At 33.2% G+C, this 22,660-nt stretch overlaps 3 protein-coding genes across 3 annotated transcripts in view; 2 read left to right on the plus strand and 1 right to left on the minus strand.

The window, feature by feature from the left end:
- The first annotated feature begins 906 nt into the window (after positions 1-906).
- Positions 907-1,161, plus strand: LOC116772336 (cytochrome c oxidase assembly factor 3, mitochondrial). The gene has a single exon (XM_032664488.2). The coding sequence runs from the start codon at positions 907-909 to the stop codon at positions 1,159-1,161; it is 255 nt and encodes an 84-aa protein (XP_032520379.1).
- On the plus strand, positions 1,161-2,232 carry LOC116772335 (dimethyladenosine transferase 1, mitochondrial). The gene has a single exon (XM_032664487.2). It carries the CDS (start codon positions 1,161-1,163, stop codon positions 2,178-2,180), a length of 1,020 nt encoding a protein of 339 aa, XP_032520378.2. The 3' UTR covers positions 2,181-2,232.
- LOC116772334 (tRNA dimethylallyltransferase) overlaps positions 2,220-22,660 on the minus strand; it is a 90,991-nt gene continuing 70,550 nt past the window's right edge. The window contains exons 4-7 of the mRNA XM_032664485.2: positions 16,096-16,219; positions 5,201-5,316; positions 2,830-3,040; positions 2,220-2,607 (exon numbers count right to left, since the gene is read on the minus strand). Coding sequence (XP_032520376.2) covers positions 2,293-2,607; positions 2,830-3,040; positions 5,201-5,316; positions 16,096-16,219 — 766 coding nt within the window. The 3' untranslated portion in view covers positions 2,220-2,292. The remainder of the gene's footprint in view (positions 2,608-2,829; positions 3,041-5,200; positions 5,317-16,095; positions 16,220-22,660) is intronic.

A 22,660-nucleotide genomic window follows, 5' to 3' on the forward strand; every position in this document is an offset into this window, starting at 1 on the left:
AAACACAAGCTTTATTATTACAAAAAGTGAAATAAATCACCATAAGTCAGCATGACCGATTTTAGTTAACCGGAAATAATTAAAAAAATTTCATCTTTGTCTTAAAATATTATACATACGGAAAACAGGCAGGAAATACAAAAAAAAATACAACTACAATCATAATTATGTAGGTCTAATCTTGCCTAAGAAAGATAATCGGTCGGATATTCTAGACTTGTTTTCCTAAAATATAAATTTAAATTGGTCAGGAACGGGATATTTATTTATATATACATCCCGTTGTCGTATCCGTAGCATATACGGGGGAAGTTATCTGAAGGGACAAGATGAGATTACAGTTTGTAATAAGATGTAAAAGAAAACGACTATTCCTTAGATCCTTAATTTTTTAAGTAGAAGAGTGATTAATTGATTTTATTCTTATTAAAGCACAGTTCCCTCTGTTTTATATACACCGACTCAAAAACTTGATTAAAACTTTTTATATATTCAATTAATAAGGAATGACTACTTTATTAATTAAATAACTCAAAAGATATAATATCTTATACCTTAAATTTATAATTTTACACATTGTTGGTCGGTAATAATTAAAATAATAGACACAAAGTTTGAAATTTATTTTATTTGACCAAATTCAAAAGTTTGTGTTTAAAAGCACAGTTTAACATCATTCACTTCCATTCACTCACTATGGTTTGCCAAAAAACTGTATTGAAATCTTTTTTTATTCTGTGACAGTTTTTACTCTACATTTGCACTCTATATTCTATATTCTGATACTGTGCTGCATTGAATGTTATTGATTTTATAATTAATGTTTAATCTGTGCTTCTTTCATTGTTATCTATATCGTAAATCGTTCCTTGTTGTTTGAGGTTAGAAGTGTTTAGTATCTTCGTAATGGGAGATTCACCAAATATTAAGGCTGGAAAACAAGATCCAGTTCTTAAGCAGGCAGAGCTAGATTATATAAAAATAATTGAACAAAAGAATCGCGAACGTGTTGAAAAACTACAAAGAATTACTCGAAGAAATAGATTGACGGGTTTGGGTATTGGTGCCGGAGTGTTTGGTATTTATATGTATTCCATCCTCGCGGTGAAGCAGGAAACGTTCCTCGACGACTTCGAAGAACCAGCTAAGGTGCAACAATAATGGCTGCAGTTAAAAAAGCTTTTCAAGTTAGGTTGCCACCTCTGCCTAGTATTAAAGATGTTATTAAATTATATAAACTTCGAGCTCTCAGAGAACTCTCTCAGAATTTTTTGATGGAACCACGATTATTAGATAAAATAGTCCGTGCTGCTGGTCATATCGAAAACCATGTTGTCTGCGAAGTGGGCCCTGGTCCTGGAGGCATCACTCGATCTATTGTTAAACAAGGACCTAGAAAATTAATTCTAATAGAGAAAGATCCCCGTTTCACTCCGTCATTGGAACTGTTAGCAGATGCATGCAAAGATGTAGTTGATGTTGATATAATAACAGGAGATATTTTGAAAACTGATATTGCACACTTTATTCCTAAAGATGTCAAGTGTGAGTGGACTGATCCACCTCCACCAGTGAATCTGATCGGTAACTTACCATTCAGTGTATCAACTATATTGATGATAAGATGGTTAGAAATGATTTCAAAGAAAGATGGGCCTTGGGCTTTTGGTCGTACAAGAATGACTTTAACATTTCAAAAAGAGGTTGCAGAAAGGATGGCCGCCCGCATTACTGAGAAACAAAGGTGTCGATTATCAGTTATGACACAGAACTGGTGCATTGTGAACTATAAGTTTGATATACCGGGGTCGGCTTTCCTCCCTAAACCAGAAGTAGATGTGGGAGTAGTCACATTAACGCCTCTCAAGCAACCCATAATCAAGTTACCATTCAAACTTATTGAGAAAGTAGTCCGTCAAATATTTTCTATGAGGCAGAAGTATTCAATCCGTGGAGCACAAACCCTGTTTCCTGAAGAAGTAAGAGAGGAAATGGCTTTGACAATGTATAAAATGGCAGAAATAGATCCAGTAACGAGACCGTTTCAAATTGCTAACGGGGAATTTGGTAGACTCTGTGAAGCATACAAAGAAATTATTACAAAATATCCTGAATTTGAAAACTACGACTATAGAGCGGCCAAGAAAATTAAATCTGCAGGAGAGGCAACAACACCATAGGATATATATAGTTGTAAATAGTAGCTAAAATAAAAAAGATTTGTTTAGTTTATTATGTTTTATTATTTTGCATATGACTTTCCTTACTCTTTACTGTCACTTCTATCAAACGTTATTCACTCACAGTTTTCGCCTTTTGAGTATTCACCATTAAGCTATTCTTGATTTTCAATACTTTTTTGTGTCTGTTCGAATTTAAGTGTATTGCGAATTCCTTGTCTCCTATAATAAGTCTTTCACAAATTTCGCAATAGTTGGATGAATGTCGATTTAATTTTTTTATATCTTCAGGAGTACTTGATGTCAATGATTTATACTCACACGGAGAACCATTGATGAAGCTTTCTATTATGACTATTGCCTTGTTTTTAACTTCATCATCCCATTTACTAAGGTCTGTTGTGTCTAGTGTGAAAATTGGTGGAACCTAAAAATATTATGATTAGAGACATCTCTTTTTTATGATTGCATATTATTAAATGATTTTGACTGCTATCCGATAATAGATGGCGTTAGAAGAGAATCTTCGATATGCTAGTATTGGTCTAAAGATGGCGTGGTCAATAATTTTATATTAATATAATTTTATCGAAATTGAAAGGATTTAATTGCAAAATTGAAGATCATATTTAAATGAATATTATATTACCTCTCTATTAGGATGTTCTAGAAATCTTCCTTTCACCATCTTGTTTTGTCTCCTCGCGTATCTTCTAGTTCCCATTTTCATATTGTCTATGCTAACTTCTAGAAGTTTCTTTCCTTCTTCCTGTTCTTTTTTCTCCGGGGGCAACATGAGATACTCGTGAAACTCTTTAAGGCCTAGTGTCTGAAAGACGCCTTTCGTATAATCTGGTGGTCTAAAAATAAGACATACATATCTAACATGATATTATCGAAAATTTATAACATTAAAACTATATATAGTTTCAATCAATAGATAAAATATAATTTAAATAAATTCAGACTTTTCCATTGATATAGTTTATGTACTTGAATGATCTGTTATTAAGTTTAATAAGTAAAAGTCGAAAGAAAATTAAAAAAAAAATACTACTTTTATGAGTTTCCTTAACGTTTCGCTAAAACCGCTTTTTAAATGACTGTTTATTAGCGTTTCCACCTAATCGGATACTTTACTTCGCTTTTTTCCGTTTTAACGTTAGGAACTACAACTTTGCCGTAATTGACGGTTTTATATCCGAGTGTTTTTTTTTTCAGATTCAGTTTTTTATTGTAATTAATAAAACATCTAGACTACTAATTACGTTCGACATAAGAAAGGAACTGTACTGTGTGTGCGTGACGTCAGATAATTTTGTATCTTATTAAAAAAAGAAATATTTCGTAATGATTAAAAAAATATCGATTGAACTACTCGATTTTACTACTGTCAAGTAGCTGTTGCATAAGCAGGGTATTAACAAAATATAATTTAACGTATATGATGGCAACACCAACTCCTTAAAAACCGTAGTTTTTGTTCACTATATGTATGTGATGGGTTGGCTCACAAAACGCCTTATATCGAGTGTAGTTTGTTTATGTAGTTGACATATACCCCTCCATCAGCATGTCTCTGCCCATGTACTTCATTTATTGTTATGTAATTAAATTGACCCGATGTCATTGAACAGCTGACTTCAAATATTTCCGTTATGAAATGAACATAGTAAAAATATTTTCATCATATCAGGATATTCATATTAAATAAGAAGAAGGCAGGTCGTAGGAGGTATCGTGAGTTGAACCTGGGACCGTCGTATGAAAAAATACAAATATTGATACAACGATAAACGAACCGTATTTAAAATAACTTGACTCAGATTAAAGTTTTTAGTGTGTATGATGCCAGCCATAAAATGATTGAAGACAAGTTTAAGATGAGCTCGCACCATCCAGCCGTTGTGTGGAAACTGGTTTATTTCCCGGTCTGTTCGTAGTTAGGGCTTCTGTGAGCACTAATACGGTGAGCTCTAATACTCTCATCGGGGTCAAGGAATGGAAAGTAAACACGGGGATCTTGCTTTAATGGACAAATCGCTCGAGAGGGAATAGGGAAGGCGTACAAATATCAATACATTTACTGGATGGGACTCATTATAACAAACATGTCCACTGAAATTAAATATACACATTATTAGTATATTAATTGAGATTGAAGCATTCTTTATAAATTAGATTATAAATTTAATATTTTACGTGATCTTCTTTATCATAAAAGACTATTTTTAATCACATATTAATTAAGACCATTTTACATTCCACACTATCAATACGTCATTACATTTTTCCACTTATCCTGATACAGATACCGTATTTACTTTATTTTTGTTCTATTGGTGATTTAAGAATGATTTACTATTTAATGTCACATCCAGGTGACTTTAAATTTTAAGTTTTTACCAGCGATGTCATTGCTAGAGCGGTCTGCGGTTGCTACTGGCTTGTTTACTGATATCCGATCTATAGTCTTGATACTTGATGAAATTATATATATTTCTATTAAAAAAAAAAAACAGTTTTATCCAATGAAATTGATTGAAATTTTTATACTTCGAAACATGAAGTTTTTTCAGGCTAATCTTATGCTGTTATTTGTTTATTAAACAAAGAAACTTACGAAGTATTATGCAATGTAATAATAATAGATTTTTTCAATATTAAAAAATAATGAAAGTACCAAAGACACCTATTCTTCCGTCAATAGACAAGTAACATGAGCGTCGCAACTCTATAGCATCTGTCAGTGAGTAGTGACGCGGCCGTTGCCCGCCAACAATCCAACAGTCCGGGACGCCATTTTGTTTTGTCGGTTGCATTATTATTTTATAAATATTAAGCGTAAATTAATTAGGTACTGAATATAGTTTAAATTAAAAAGTTATATTTATTAAGATAAGGTAACACTAAATTCGAAATTCTACTCTTCGTTTGCGATACATTGAATGTAATAAAAACATAATATTGAATATTTTGTGTTCACGGAGTTTGTCTGTCTTATTATCCGTAGCACTCACTTGCCATCTTTGATTCTCTGTTTGTTGTGCCTGTCGTGGAAGTCGAGCAGTTCATCTATCAAGCCATCCTTTAGCATGGAGTCGACTCTGGAGTTCAAACGAACGTCGTGAATTTCCTGCAAAACAATAATATGTATCGTGAATAAGGAAATAAAAGAATATATGCTAGGTTATCATAGGACAGGAAATTAAAATAACAGCCAATATAAAAGCCAATCTCGGATATCGGAATCCTGTCGTTATAGAATAACTGTTGTTATTAAAAAAATCTTATAAACAAAAGATTCAAATTAATTAAGATATTTGAAGAAATCATTGAAACACGTTGGTGTTCATTCTTTCAGTATCTGATGAGACAAATGATTCATAGAACAGATTCCGCTAGTTATTTCCCTTTAATGAAGTTAAAAATATAAGTATTTATAATATTTCCATTGATTTCTTTGTATATCTGTTGTGAACGTCCGTGTCGTGACTTGATGACCACGTCGGAAAATGTTGGAATTATTACATCCGAATGTATATTCTATGGTTTTATTGTTGTATTTTATGTATATATTATACTTGAGATACAATATTTTTATTTTGAAATGTAAATATTTCAAAGCAAAGTAATCAGTAATTCGTATATCTTAATCCCAAACTATCATGATAATTTCGCGTGTAACATTGCATATGAATTATTTTTCATGTGATAGTCGGGAATCTCTCCATCAAAGTTTCATCGACAATGAAACCCCGCGGGTCACAAGTAAATATATTTTAAATCGCCCACGGTTTCAGTCGTCAAGTAACGCGTGTAACACTGCTGTCATATGAAGTCGTGGCCGGTGTAATCGTAGCGATTTATTGCTATGTACATTAAACGTTAAATAATATAAAGTGTCTTTAACATTGATATATAAATAAGAGCCTATTTTTATTTAAATATTCCTTACTTTTTTGTTACCAATCCTACGAAACGTATAGGTTTTAAATCCCGTATCAAAGATGATAGCTAGCATGAACTATTTAAAATATAAAATTGTAGTTATATGTCAGTTTTTCCAAACATGTATCTCATACATATAATTTATATGGAATCATTGTTAAAAATGTGATGTATGTACGTTATATATATGTTTATCCTTTATATAAATATGTTGTAGATATCAATTAATATTTAAAGAGCGCGTTGTTTCGGCAATGAACTTGACGTCACTGTACTCGAAGTGCATACAAAAACTCATGGAATTGTCTCAGTCAGGATCATTAAACTCTAGACTGATTAAAATTCTAGATTCGGACTCAATTATTATCTAGTCATTAATCTCTATTGAATCTAAAACGCTTCGTCACTGCACTATTTGTATGGGTTTTTCAATACTACTTTCTTGACTTTTTGTACAACACGACCGACTTCATAACTCTTTACGTATATTAAATCCTCTTTATATTTTGTATGGAGCAACCTAACCTTCCAATAACACAGTTCATCATAAACTTGTACAGTAATTATTATTATAGCTTCCTCGCATTATCTTCGACATTTATAGATACAGCCTTCATACAAGTTAGCTGAAATGTTTGTATTAATCATTAGGTTTACAGACAAATGAATTTCAAATTATCGTATAAGTTATAGTTTTAATATTGAAAACGTAACTAGATAACAACACGCGCTTGAATACGAGGGTAGTTTCGAAAGTTTAGGATATCCTTAGTAAAATGTGAAGACTTATGAATGAAAATCATTAAACTAGCGACGCTTAGTTTGATAATACAAACTAGTTCAGGGGGTAGTGTTTCCTATTCGACATTGTCTTATTACGTGTCCACTGACGTTGGTTATGCAAAATATTTAATTATCTTTATGATCTGTTCCATTTAAGTATAGTTTGTGTCCCAATAATATACGGGCACTGAGTACTGCGCCACGTATCTTCACGAAGGCTAGATCGCAATCATTGCCAATGGCGAATGTGATAGCCAAATACGTTAATGTAATAAAACTTTTGTTGCCCACTAAACTACTGACTACTTTTCGCGATAAGTTACATCAATGGCCGATTTCATCAGGATGGGCCCATAAGGTCTGACTAGAATAATTATAGATATAATATAGCGCACGGAAATATCAAGCGAAGAGCTAAAGCGAATCGTTGTTCGTAAATGCTAAATGAGATCCGAGACGGGAATGAAAAAAAAAGCAATAATAATACCATAAAATTTAATAATCATCTCCGTGTTTTTATTGATCAGAGCGGTACGGGCGAGTTACATCTCAATAAAAAATATACGTTATAAAAGATTCACCTACATTAAGACTAATGTCACGAGGATCGAAATTCAGTCAATAAAACAGAAAACTTAATGTCCGGCCGTCGCTGGCGTGTCTTAATGCACCCTACGTGTGCGCCGACGTTTTTAATTGATATTTAGTCTGTGCTCGTATATATTCTGTCACGCTTTATAAATCGCTTTAAACGCCCGACATACGAGCTGAAACTTAAAAAAATTCGGACCGTACGATTTGTCCGACCTTGACTTCGGTTTAGGAATTTTTAAAACAATCCTCTGTTGGTGTACTCATTCATTAAGACTTGTATTCGAGGTTTAAATAATATTATAATATGTAAATTAGTAAAAAAAATTATCATCGATCTGAATGAATGTAGACGTTATTCCATGTGAGCATAACGATAATTGTTTATGGTTGTGTACTTAGTAATAAGCTCGTACCGAAGAATTCCAAGCATTCAAATTGAATTTAAATAAACGTCAGCCATAGAGACTGAGTTTACTTTATTAATCAATCTAATACGAAAATAGAATGGAACAAAATAGGAGCGAAGTTTAACTTTACGTTATCTGGAAATAAACGTATGTCTGTACTTCTTATGTTTAAAGAGATAAGGCATAAAATGCAATAATAGAACAGTTTACGTAATGACAAAAGTACTGCAAGCGAGCCCAGATCCTATTCAAAGGACTGCAGAACGTTTTAGTATAATTGAACAGCCTTAGGCAATAGACATACACACCCTGAGGCCTCTCGAAAACGTTATAATGCGTTTACTCTATAAAGGGCGTCTCATTTCACGTCTGCTAAAAATTTAAATTAAAAAAAATATATACTACAAATAAAATCAATTCAAATACATAGCGTAACAAAAAATATTTATTTCTTAGTCAGAGTCAACGACTTAACGGTCTTTTTCTAATGGAGGCCACTAGTTCTATTTTCAAACTGCTGTCAAAGTAGCGTCGGGTCTCCAGCCATCAGCCAGCAGTGATACATGCACTCTAAACTTTACACAATCGTTTCGTAACAGAAAAGAAAGTAACGAAAAACATTTCTAAGACGTTCTATGTTTTCGAATGCGACATCTTTAATTAACTGCGTCCAAACCAATCCTCGTTCATTTCTAAGATGAAAGAAACAGTTTTGACTTAAAATACTGGCGATATTTTATTAGATATGATCAAACAATATTATATAATGATAGGTATTATATTTGTTATTTAAATTTGGCGCGTCGTGCGAGTCGCTTCCTGTCTCGTATCTATAAGTATAAAGCGTGCTGTGTCCTCGGCCGCGGTCATAAATCGACTGTCCGCTGCTGGCTTCGCTGACCGGCCTTGACACCTAACGTTCCGACTTATACAATATATATTTATGTGAAAAAGTAAAAGCATCTGATGTCTTCCTTTGATTTTTTATACTCGATTTATTGAACATATGAAAATCGCTGATTTAAGCTGTTACTCATAGTTGAAACGCTACAAGTACTCGTTCGTTTCCAATGAATTTCTGTACTCAGATTTACTACAAACCTGAAGAATACGATACATACATAATACTAAGCACTTGTTTAATATTAATAACGATCGAAAGCCAATATTAAAAGTACATATTTAATTTTTAAATAAATATATCGTTCTCCGTGTGTTATATACTTACGAGTTTTGTTCCGTCGCAATTTATTTTGTAACACAATCTTTTTCTACAGATATACATATATTACAAAAATAATTTCTGTGTAACTCATAACAAATGTAAAATGACCAATGATTTCATTCATAGACGGAATTATATATAGAAACTGGTTTTTTTAATTACCAAAAAAATATATATACATATAATGTACATGTATAATATTTTTCCATATTCCCTCGTGACCTATTGGCGTTTGGTTATTTTAATGTACCGGTTAGGGAAAACCAGAAACAATTAAATGCTTATTTATGTTATGTACGTCTTCTTATATTTCAACATCTCGTTTTATAAAAACGTGTTATATAACCACGTTAATGATAATACTGAGTTTTAAATAAAATTATTTGATTGGAATATCAACAAACATGTTTAAACCACTAACAGTACAACAGATTTTCGAATTTTAAGTTACGATCTGATTAATCCGTGCCTCTAATAATAATAATTAATTACTTATTATATTATATTATTTCTTCTAACATCGGTGTCTTATATGAATTGTAATTCCACGATTGAATTTAAATATAAATATTAAGGTCAAATAACAATCACTCAGATACAATTCTCACGTAGCAAACTCACACCGAGACATGATCCATTACTTTTTATAACATAAAACAATTAACAACTATCAATGGGCAGAACTGTTTTGATTTTTTTCAATATCACGATTGAAAAAAAAAAACAGACAAGCAACGTCACGAGTTCGCGCCAAAAACCGAAGGCGTTGGCATCAAACAAAATCGGCTCGACCGGGGAAGTTCCACCCTCTCACAGAAGATCAGCGTGAAGTAGTCATTCATGACTGCGTTTCGTCCGATGAGTGAGAGAGTCGGTTGCCCTTTCCCTGTTCCCAGCCTTTCCTGCCATTTCCTCATTCCCACCCGTACCTCAACGACTAATGTTGGCATTGCATCCGCAACAGAGATGTTGCGGATGTCGATGGTCTACGGTGACTACTGCCTATAAAGAAGGCCGTCTGCTCGTTTGCCACCACTCACATAAAAAAATAATAATTTTAGTTATGGTTTCTAAGCATTGTTGAAATAATAACTCTGTTTAATTATTATGGTAAAATGGGAAACATTTATTGTGCGTAATTACAAGGCGTTACCTACTTGTGTAAGTTTAAACGATGTTTTGGTTAAATAATAATTATACGTTATTACGTTTATTAAACTTAATAATATGTATGAATTTATAAATTAATGTATTTTTTTTATTGAACCTTCTTGAAAGAGAGTAAAGTTTTTCTTATTCGTAGTTTTTTTCTCAATTATCGGATTGCTCACATCGACTTATTTTAATAACATCAAAACTTCTTTTAATTGCTTGCACACGACGGTACGTAGAAAATTATTTAGTTTTTGTGATATCTTGGCACAGGTCGTGGGAGTCGTTTCGAACTCACGTTTCACTATACTATTCACCGTTTTTTTATTTATTGTAAATTTTTATTATTACTACAGATTATTAATAAAGTAATTTGTGGTATGATTATTTTATTCTTTGTATATTTTTGAGTTCACATAATATATGTATATTTAAAAAGCGCTTTTATAATATAAATAGTTTACGATCTAATCGACTACAAACGGCGTCGTGATTAATAGCTTCAAATGATTTACCCAAGTCTCGACATGACCCCACATTTTGATGTCTTGATCTCTTACGCTTAATATTTTCGAGGTTCAATGGTCTTTCGTTAAGTCGCTTTTTTGTTTAGTTAAATAGTGCTTAAATAAAAAAAGTAGCCTGACTAAGGGAATATTTGAAACGTTACTTAGTGTAGTACGATAGAATTCGACGGATTTCAACATAATGAAAATAACATAACTTTAGTTGCTGAATCCAACCCAGCTTTTTACAAACGAACAAATACAATAAAAAACGCCGACACATCACTGCTAATAAACAAACAAAAACAAAGGAGTAATCAACACGAAAATAAAATCAAACCGAACTCTATAGGTCACGTAAAAAAAATAAACATACTAACCACCGGTCGGGTCATTTTAACCAAATAAACAATGCTCCTTAATGGTTATGCAAATGGGCTTATACAATTTGGCCGGTGTGAAACGAGCGGCGCTGCCACCTCACCCGCTACCCGCTACCGTCCGAGGGGGCCGGTTTAAAACATAAGAACTCGCGTTGTAATAAAATCTTCTGACTTTACTTTCGTACGTAGCGTAACGACAAGAAATTATGTGGAGCACATATAGTAAGATTTACAACTTTAGTAGGTAACTATTTGCAATAGTAGATTGTTTTTTTTTTGTGAAAGTTATTTGAAGTTAAAAAATTTTTCTCAAGTTCTCAAGTATAATGTAGTGTTTGCTTAAGTACTTAGAATATCGTTAACATCAGAAGTCCTTGAACGAAGAAATAAGTACACTGCATGACAAGATATAAATTATGGCGACGAGCAGGATTGGGTCCCTCGATTCCCAGCATATATTGTACATGTCGTTTACTATAAAGAGTTTGTTATAAATATAAGTTAAACATAATGTAATTTATTTCATTTTTTATGCAAGCCTTTGCCTCAACACAATAAATTCAAAAAAACAAATCACGATTTAACCAAATCAATGAAGTAATAATTAAAACGCCCTCGCTTACGTCTTGTAACGGAACAAGGACAAGGAACACCATGATATTTATACATTTGAAAAACGTTTGACAAACAAACAGCCTTTCTTTACAACATTGGTATTTCAACTATTCACAGCGTTGAATATTTACCGAGGGAATTCATTGAGAATAGATAGAAAAACACCTGGTACATACGACTGACAATCTACATTACTATTGTATATGGATCAAGCGAACGGAGTAGGGTATATGATCACTATATAGAGGCGTAATACAGAAAATATCTTTGTAAAATATATTAAACGAATAACAAATACAGATGCTACAAAATTTTATTTCCTTTCACGTGTAACCAAGTCCATTTAAACACGATAAATTTTGACAACACTGGTCTGAACAGAGTCATAATAGATATTCCGATTATTGTGTGTATTAATACCCACAAAGCGTTATAGTGTGAGTGCTTGTAACATTAAGTCTTGTACAATAGTTAGTGGATATGTTTATTTTCTTCTGCAAGAGTAATTTTAATCATACCGTCTAGATTCCGCAGACTTGTTTTTGAAATAAAGTTATTTATTTATTTTACTCTATAATTTTGTTCTCTGGGTTCGAGATTAGGTTTATTTTTAAATGTCAATGATTGTATTACGATCGAAATGTCATTTTATAATTATAATAGTAACAAGCCCAGCCGGGAAACTGGCTGAAAGAGGCTACAGCAAGCCTTGGGGTCTAAATAGCCCCAAAAGTGCTGGCGCAGAAGGCAAGGGGAATACACTGCAACTATCTTCCCAAGAAAGTCATCATGTACACGGAATCAAGGAAACAAAAATGCCCATGTGACCCGCGCAGGCGCTATTCTGGGTCCGGGATGTATGGTTTGAAATGTGCTACCGGTGATGAGGGTGTCGGTAACCAGGCGCCCGAAGAAACACTGCTAATGGAAGATCAATGAAACTACGAATTACCCAAAAGATAGGAATCTGGAATATTGATCACTTGGTAGTACAGGGGCAAATAGAGTACACCAGACCACGAGGAAGGACACCGAAGAGATGGACTGATCAGATCAGAGCGGCTGCGGACGTTCACTTGCACCAATGTGCCAAAAAGGCAGAAATCAGAGAGGAATGGCGGCGGTTTGTGAAGCGGGTCCCTGATACGTGATGACCACGACGAGTCTGCAAAGACTCTTGCGACGATGAAGAAGAATTCTTCCGCCATATCGGATCCCGGATGACGTCATACGTCTGAACTTGAATTGTCACGTTAATTAAATATACCCACAAAATTGCAAAACGATCAGTTGAAATTTTCTGCTATACTCTATAGAATTGAGATCTAAGATTCTAAACAAAAATGTTGACAAACCTGCAATGAACATACAAGATACTAAAACATTTCCCTTCAAACACTAGTTATACATAATTACATATAGTGAAGAGAAAATGACGCGTTATTTATAAGGTAATTTCTCTACTTAGAATGATTTCGGTCAATATTCCTAATGATGGTGTGACGAGACGAGCAACTGATGGCTTGGAAGCTATGTCAATAATTCTGTTCTGTATTGTGTGAGTCCCGTACTTTATTTAATATAAATAGAAATGAAAATTAATTATACCCTGGTTTTATATACATATTTAGAAACTATCGTTTGATTTCATGACTCTGATATAATTCTGAATCATGCTTGAATGTTTGAAGGGAAAACTTTCACAAATTGTTATGACAAATAAAGAGGCATAAAAGCTTTGACATCGCTACATTCAAGCTAAAAGCTGAGAGATTTGAATATTGATTTTTATAACTTTTCAACTTTTGAAACATTATTGTCATACAATATTATTTACGATTATTAAAACGAAATTTGTAAGAAATGAAAAATATTAACAGAATTAAAGTAAGTTGTTTTGAAAATGCAGGCAGACAGTAATATTTATTAATCACTGAAGTACCTATATCAATCAATTTAAAAAATCCTGATGTATTTTAGTTTCGATACTTTTCTATATGATTTCACTCTCAGATAAAAGAATAGCCAATTCTTATACTTCCAGTACATTCAGTTTAATGAAAAAAACAAACTTATACATATATATCAAGACCCAGGTACTTACATACGAGTATGCATGACCTATCGTAATGCTCGTATCATGACGGACGAAGATAGAAATAAAGGCAGGTGTTGTAAATACAGGGCGATCGTTAAATTTAACGAATTAAATTTTTAATTAGCATCATCTATAATAATATATATTTAATGAGAGTGTCTTTAAACTTCTCAATGGGGGGATTAAAAGATTATTAACTTTGAACATTAAATAACGAAGGCTTCATCTGGTGTCGAATGAAAGTTTAGATTATTATGTCATTTCCAACATATATCAATGGTGTTGACATATCCGTGATACAGGATGTGTAATATTATTTTCATAAAGATTCATTAATAAATAATTATATTAAAATTATAAAATGAACGTTCTGTATGTGTAGTGTCTGCAACAGGTGTATGCTCGCGTGCCTCTTAAAAAGGTTTTACCGATTTTCTAAATTACTATAATAATTATCCTTAATTTACAGCACACGCTATCAGGAGGCTGTCAGATGTTCACTAGGATACATATCAAGAAATTCTAGCAGTTTTTTTAACTGGCAATATTATTTTTAATGAACACCTTACAAAGCGGCGATAACAAAAAAATATTCTAATCTAATTTAAAAAAAACGTAGAATCAGAATAAGCTTCAAATATATTTTTTAACATGCAAAAGAATATGGTAATTACATACTTTATGTAAAATTAATTATAATAATGAGTGTAAGTTATGTTTCACATAGTAAATTACTCGGTTATCATAGCATCGATCTATCACATCACCTGCTCGATGATCGGAATATAGGTTTTTTTATGTACATTTTAATACTAACTAAGATTAGGGTTTTGTTATATTATCGCTAAACGATTCTATACCTTAATTACAAGTATTTATATATTGAAATCGGTTAAATAATACAATTTTCTTAGCATAGAAATGAAATGAAAGTTGTCTATCTGTAACGTTTTTTTTATTCCTCCGAGTTTAAGCCTAAATGGATTTAGAGCGCGATACAATATCTTGCTATAATACAGTCATGATAAATAACAGTCCATAATAATTGAAAAAGTTTACCTTAGAACTAGTTTGCATCTTCATAGCCAACACTTATAGTTTTAAAGTTTGTCTTCAATTAATCTGAGTCTTTAATATAATTTACGAAGATTTATGAGAGGATAACCTGGATACTACAAGTGTTCAGTTTGATGACACCAACTCGTACTACGACTTACGAGTACTTTCATGAACAGCCAATATTAATTGAATATTACAGTTGCGTCCAGGGACCGCCTACGAGTTGTAGTACTTACTTGGAACAAGACGCAGACTCATTATAAAACCATAATACATTTTAATTGAAAATTATACTAGAACATTGTTTAAAATTTGATTCATGTTCAATTTCGGTCATACACGTTATTGAATAGAAATATGCGAACGAATATCACGAGACAAATATAGTTTTAATGGATCTCTCGTCGAGTCTATGAACAAAAGTGCAAACGTAATATTATCTCAAATTTATGGAAATCGCTTTGAATAAGCAACAAAATTGTAATAAAAACAAGATAATTGAAAAAAATAAACAAATTTATCGAGTCAAGTTTTAAATTGATAATTACTAAACAGATGTTGGAAAACTTTGTCTATGCGAATACTCAACACGCTCTTTATTATCAGCACATCGTGTAAATTCCGCTATCGTCGGTCAACACACCGTCCGAGGTGGTCCCTACGATTCACGTCAAAATAAACTAGCATGTGCAATAAAAAACCCAACCCTTTGCTGACGTGTACGCGGACTGAATTGAACTTTATTTTTATAGTGAAAGAGTGTATTTTTATGCGTAACGTAGTGCAGATGCGCATGCGCACCACCTGCCAATCTCGGCGCGCAGGTGACCCCGTTGTTTACGTTTTTTACACACCTAGATGCAAGAAGTAAATAGTGGAGCTAATGACCGAACATGCACATTTTAATATGGTAATACGTGTAATGGTATTTCTATTATGCCTATTAAATTGCATCTATTAATATAAACAAGGAGAGTTGACTGTGTTTTAATTAAATAATTAAAAATGTTTGAACTATTGTAAGTACTACCGGAAAAAGAATTAACGAGATTTTTTAAATAATTTACAGTAAAAATATTAGAAAAGAAAACTTGTGGTCAGGTCTAGCGGACAGAAAAGATGTAGAGTGATAAGACGCTAACCTGGTCACACTTCAGCCACAGTACAATAGTAGACCCTGGTCTTCTCAGTCTTCCTTCACTCGTCTTCTGTTCTTCTAGGATGTCGCTATGACGTCTTCCTGTCTTCAACCATACCTCTATTGATCTGTAGATAGACAGCATCAAGTTATCAGATTATATAAAATCGATTTTTGTCGACGGAAAAGCAGACTTATTAGTATCTATACCCATTCTGGGATAGTGCACCGAAGAATTTATTTGAAACTACCATTACATGGAAAATAAAAGTCAAGCACTACCTAGCTTGTCTATAGACGAATATATATATATATAATATAATATATATATATATATATATATCGCGTTATAAAGAATTACGATACTCCGGGTGACTTGGATTTATGTGAATCCTGGGCTCTTTAAATGCATTTTTGGTAAACTTTTTTGGGGTGAAATAATGAATATGTCGTAGCTATAAGTGTATCTATTCGCGACGGACTTAAAATTCGTGGTCCTACCCATGTAATGGGCACTTTAAAAGTCGTAAAAGTGCACTTGAATTAAGCTCAGGAGCGGCAATGTTTTACAAAATCTTTCGCTATTGTACAGAACGCCGCAGACGGGGAATAAATTATAATATGTCATTGAAATTTTGATTTTATCACAACACGATACGATTCATTATCCATTGGGCGGGACACAACTAATACGGCATAGTTTAGACTACTCAGTGCGAGTCTTTTCTAGTTATTACAATATCTTATCTAAAAAAATTATTTATGTGTAATCCTCTCAGAACTGAATAAGAAAAACAGACGAATGGTTTTGAAAGAGTGTAACCCGAAATTAACATGTTGTCTCTGGTTTGTAATACTAAATTGTTATTTCAAAGTAGTGGTTTTAAGTGATAGGGATTTACATGGAAAAAGAGTAATAGCTATAATATTTTATTTCTAAAGTTCTATAGCTTAGTAGGGTGATCTATGCTTTGGTCACTTACCTGTACCTATATACGAGTACGTTAGTTAGTTGTGAGATCTCTGATAGAGGAAATATATAGTGTTTTACAAACACACAAATTATGTAACAATTAAATTCCTTTCAAAATTCCTGAATATGATCTTGTATTCGGAAGCAGAACATACATTGACTTATACTTTTTCATGCTAGCGCGACAATAAATCAATAGGCAATAACTAAGAGGTTGCAATAAAAACTGAGTGCTTAATAGACGAGTGTCCAAACTCAGACGTGATAAAAAAAACAAGCAACAGGTTCAGGTCACTGAACCCGACTTACATCACGCTCTTAAAAAAATAGCATAAAATATCAGACTAAGTTTCGGTCTACGAATTCCCATATTAATATTAGTCTTCGATTACGGCAATATATATTCTCGACCGTTTGTCTGTCAAGTTTGATTCCAAAAGAAAAATATACAAATTTATTTGAATAAAATGAAATTGATTTCCGTTAAATTTTCAATAAACTCCATCCGGCATTATTTCTCTCTCAGATTTCAGTTTGTCAATTGATAATAACAACGTCCGCGCTACCCTTTGTTACGTCACCGAGTTCATTATTTGTCGACAGCAGAAATGTTCCAAGGAAATTAATGCAATTTCAACTGCTCTTCTGAGAACTCTTAATGGCCCCCATTTAAACTAACTTGATGGTAACAATACGTCTACAAACTTCTGAACACATGTATTTGTTTATTAAGTTAACTGATTTACTTATACAAAAGTTTATCTTTCGCTTTGCCTGACATGTTGGGGTTTAAAATGAAATTTAATGACGCCATTGAGACGTGTGAAGCCATGAAATACTTACATTCTGTTTCACTCGAACTCGACGTTTCTGACTTCAGCAAGTTAAACTCGCGAACATATTGTATATGTATCTTATTAATTAGCAATGCGGCCGTTATCACGCGACACAATACAATTGTCGCAGGAATTCGCCGTCTAATGGACGGTTTCCGGCACTAATCAATGACCGGGACATGTGTTCCTATCACAGGCACTCGGGACAAAAAGGGTATAATTGTAATACCAATTTAGTTTTTACCAACAATGTCATCGGTCCATGTGAAACAATTAAGACGAAAGCTTTGCTGGTTTGGTCTCAGAAGGCGTGCTCATATCAAATCATCGGTTTGAAAAACTTTGAATTTGTTGTGTTACGAACGGTGCTCGGATTCGTTTACGGTCAAATTTCTATTTCAAGGTAAATTAATTGTAAGTCAATAAGAAAGGGCGCACGGTCCTTTTACGCCCAAGAATGTACCAATGTTATTTTTTTTCAACACCGCCACTTTCACTCTTATCAAGAGGATATTAAGTTGACAATGGTTCGATCGGCGTCAATTTGCTGCCACCATAGTTTTGTACCTGTTTTGAATTTGTCAGACTTAGCTGGGACGTGTAAAAACTAAAAAATCTTAGCAGGTTCCTATCGTCGATCCCTTTTTATAGACTCCATACGATTCATCTCTTAGGGGACTTGGCTCCTTTTAAATTACATAAAGTAAAGGAATGCTGACAAGCTCTCAGTACACGATTTGTCAGTAAGTGACTAATTACGTGACTAAGTCATCAGAAGATGGTCCACGAATCTAAACGCATTAACGTTTTTCCAAAGTGATTCTGTTGAAGAATGAAAAAATATACACAAACAACCAATTATATATGATTACTGAGGCAAGTATTTGTTCCCACATTAAACTCAAATAACACTTTAGCGCTCGATTAATTTCAATACTTATCTATCGTTACATTTACAACCTATAGGATTACATTTTAATAATGAAACAAAAACATATGTACTTATTGAAAATTACAGAACAACGCACATTAAGTTTAACAAAAACTTTAAGAGCGGTCATCGACATCGGCCTACCGTGATGCTTGAAAAAAATATATCATAGGTTGGATGTGGCAATCATATATTATAATCTATTAATTCACAGGTGACCCTTATCTCGTTGGGATAGGTTCGAGATTACAGTGACTTTTAAAAGTCAGTTTTAAATCCGACTTCCAAGAGAGATCTGTCTCGTGACGAGTTGTCAAGTCTTGGTGGGGGATAATTAATGATTCGTCAGTGTCACCTACTGCAGGTGGAGGGGTTCCGTATGTACACAGTACTGTTGGCTTCTAGCGTACGGGACCTTTGACCTCTTGTTAAAGTTAATGATAGCTTTATTGTTTCTTTATTTATTTTTTAAGACGGTTTTGTATGTAATGAGAAATGGTTACTGGTTTTGGTGGGCTTTTTCATAGTTCGTATTATTATTTAAAACAATATTTCTTATCATTAAATTATTTAGACATATCTTATTTAATATATACAACAGAATGAAGGTTTCACGTTCATATTTGAAATAGTCCTTATGAAGTGAATTTAATATTATAAGAAATGATATTACTAATAATTCTTAATTTTGGGAATTTGATGAAATTTTTTCAACAATGTATTGAGCAGCAAAAGTAAAGACAGTTCAAGACGTTTAGGAGTTATAGAGAGCAAAACAACTAATGGATGAAACAACGACGAACACTTCTTCATAATTAGAAAAATTACATGACTTTTACTCACGTTACCAACTTCATAAAATATTTAAACATAAAAAAAATCACTTTATGTCTTCATCGCTAACAGACTTTGAAAATGACAGTTTATTAAGAGCGAAGCAAAAATCGCATCGAGTCGGACAAAAACCAATTCGAATCGTGGTACGAATCGATTGTTGAATCGATTACAAACAGTTCCGATTGTGATGTACTAAATTTATATCGAACCTATAAAGTTGAAACGTATTGTTTTCTATACAGTGATGCACAAACAAACACATCATGCAACAGATATGTCCGTATATCACTTCAACGTTTATTACATTTGGAATAGGACTTGTTTTTCTGTGATAGCGATATATTGTAACCAGCGCTGTACCCTGTACTACAGCATCGATTTTACGCCCGTCCGCTCATGTCATCGCTAATGACCGGAAAGGTATTTGAATGTTTTACGGTTATTTTGCCCGCTCGATTATCTATATTATTATATTTAGGATATGTCAGTCTGTTTCGCCAATCTTGTTTTGGTTGCCATGTTCGTGTAGAGGGATCATAGCTATCTCGGTTTCGGGCGAATTAATTTAGCTGTAACACTCAACAGCTCCACCACATCCTATATTACCAAATTAAAATTAATAGATTGATACGAGAAATCTTAATTGAAGTGATAATATCAATATCTTTAATATATTATACTCACAAAATATATTTCAACATTATAAACCTCTTAAAACGCTGCACTCTCCGGTAAAAAGCGTAATTTTATATGCATTTGTAATGCTCCTTACATACGGCAAGTTACTCGAGTATTTCGTAAAAAATACGGCTAGAATTTAAATCAAAATTACTAAGGAAAGTACTTGTTATCTTTTGTATAGACTTTGAGTTGGTCCAAATCGTTGTAAGTTAGAAGTCTAGTCTTATTAGAAGTTCGCGACGAGAAACTAAACACGAAGTTGTTAGGTGTGAATTTTTCAATCTTCATATGTAGTCATAATTACATCGAATAAATAGAGGACCTTTTAGGTTTTACTTTTATTATACGTGTTGCTATCTACTAAAAGAAACTAAATTCATTAGTACCCCTAATTTTTATAAGGACTACGCGTATATAATTATATAAACAGGCAAAAAAAACTTATAATTTAATGAAAAATTTAAGTCAGTTAGTTTAAAGCTACAAAAGGCTTTTGTATCATTCTCGTAAGTCCTCTTCGTCAGTCAATTGCTGATAACAAATCTTCGAATATTATTAACCTACTTTGCACGTCACATTGAGAAATTATGAGGGGAAACCATGTACAGAACGCGGGCAACCCAACTCGTATTGTGTATAAGTGACAAGCACATTAATAACTACAATATCAGTTTCATTCTCAGCGAAGGTATTTTACGAGGGAATCGGTAAACTCGTCACCAAATAGGTCATTCTACCGAAATGACAGACCAACAGACCGACTAATCCTATCGCATGATAGAGAGTGTGGCGGCCACCTGCGCGCTGTCACACACCACGTCGCCACATGTGCTTCCGTTTATAATACACGAGTCCATTGAACAACGGCACGCCATTCGCTCCTCTCGGACGATTTTAATACGGCCCATACAATATACCTACGATCTCAAGTAATTATGTTTATTCATGTTATGCGGCTTTATCTAATGAAAGCTGTTGTTCGATAGCAGATGATGTTTCGGATACAAATATTTTTCTTTAAAATTTTATTTATTCTATAACGAATATAAATATTAAACCGTATCAGGTTAAAAGTACAATGTGCACAGACGTATAGATTGGTGACAAAACTCTAAAATAATGAGTGGACCCCACGGCCGGCCTCTCCCTAATTAACACAATTACATCGCTGAATGGGTCTCTCATTAATAAAGTTATAATCACATCACAAATACCCATTCAATTTGCTAATTCCGTGTCTGGATCGAGTCGTTATACATAGCCGTGGATTGACTGGGACCGAGTCACTGTGAGACGCTGCTTAGCATTAACAATATGACCTGTTCTATATTTTTAATTAATTTCTTTGGTTAGATTTCTAAATTTTTGACATATTTTAAAGCTATATTATACCCGCGATTTCCTGAACATTGGTAATATTATAAATGTATAGTGAAGCGCGGGTTTATACTCAGTTTAGTACGGAGGTAGTAGCCTTGGGCTCTCCACAGTACCTCGCGACGTACACTTCGTATGGTAATTTGGACGCTCATGAGGGCCATAAACATTATATATAGAATACAAACTTCCTCGAGAGGCCTTCGTAATATGCAAAATGAATAAAGGTTATTAAATAAGTCTGGCTAAAGATTGGAGAGGCCTAATAACTGAACTAATTTATAAAAGTATAGTAAGTGCTTTTGTTCATTAGTGTGTATGTATAATCAGATCTTTTGTTTAAAAAAAACCTTTAACTTCAAATTAATAAAGTCCTTTTTTTTCATTTTTCATTTCCTTACTATAATGTTCATTTGCATTATAAGCTTAGCCTTCCAACTACTTCGAAACCATTTGTTTTGGTCTGATTCATCTGTCGGGTACAGGGGTTCCCAATCATTGGTACCCGGAGGGGTAAGGGTAAGTAAGTATGCGAATTTGGGTATTTTACAGAACGGTACGTATAAAAAATAAATTGATCACCACTGGTCTAGTAGAACTAGATTCTACGGGTTTACACGATTATAGTTAGTCCTACGGATGATAAAATTCTTTCATTCTGTCTCGCATTCGTATTGACTTTTCTCATAGTAAAAGATTTGCATGTTGTTTATTTAGTGAGGTGAGTTGATGGTTTATTCTCCATAGCATTAATGGTTATGAATATTTATTTGTCAATTGTATTCCAGCAGAGTTAACTTCGCTAATGCAAAATCATTATAATATTATATAACCTTATTCTGTTAACGGTTAAAAGTTATACTTCATGGCGATATCATTTCGTTAAAACCTCAAATAAAATTTCTTGTATTTTATAAAAATTGCAATTGTCTAC

Source organism: Danaus plexippus, chromosome 12 (assembly GCF_018135715.1).
Source record: "Danaus plexippus chromosome 12, MEX_DaPlex, whole genome shotgun sequence".
Classification (NCBI taxonomy): Eukaryota; Metazoa; Arthropoda; class Insecta; order Lepidoptera; family Nymphalidae; genus Danaus; species Danaus plexippus.

Excerpts from the sequence above, each read along its gene's own strand:
- LOC116772336 (XM_032664488.2), top strand. The coding sequence starts at position 907 with ATGGGAGATTCACCAAATATTAAGGCTGGAAAACAAGATCCAGTTCTT.
- LOC116772335 (XM_032664487.2), top strand. The coding sequence starts at position 1,161 with ATGGCTGCAGTTAAAAAAGCTTTTCAAGTTAGGTTGCCACCTCTGCCT.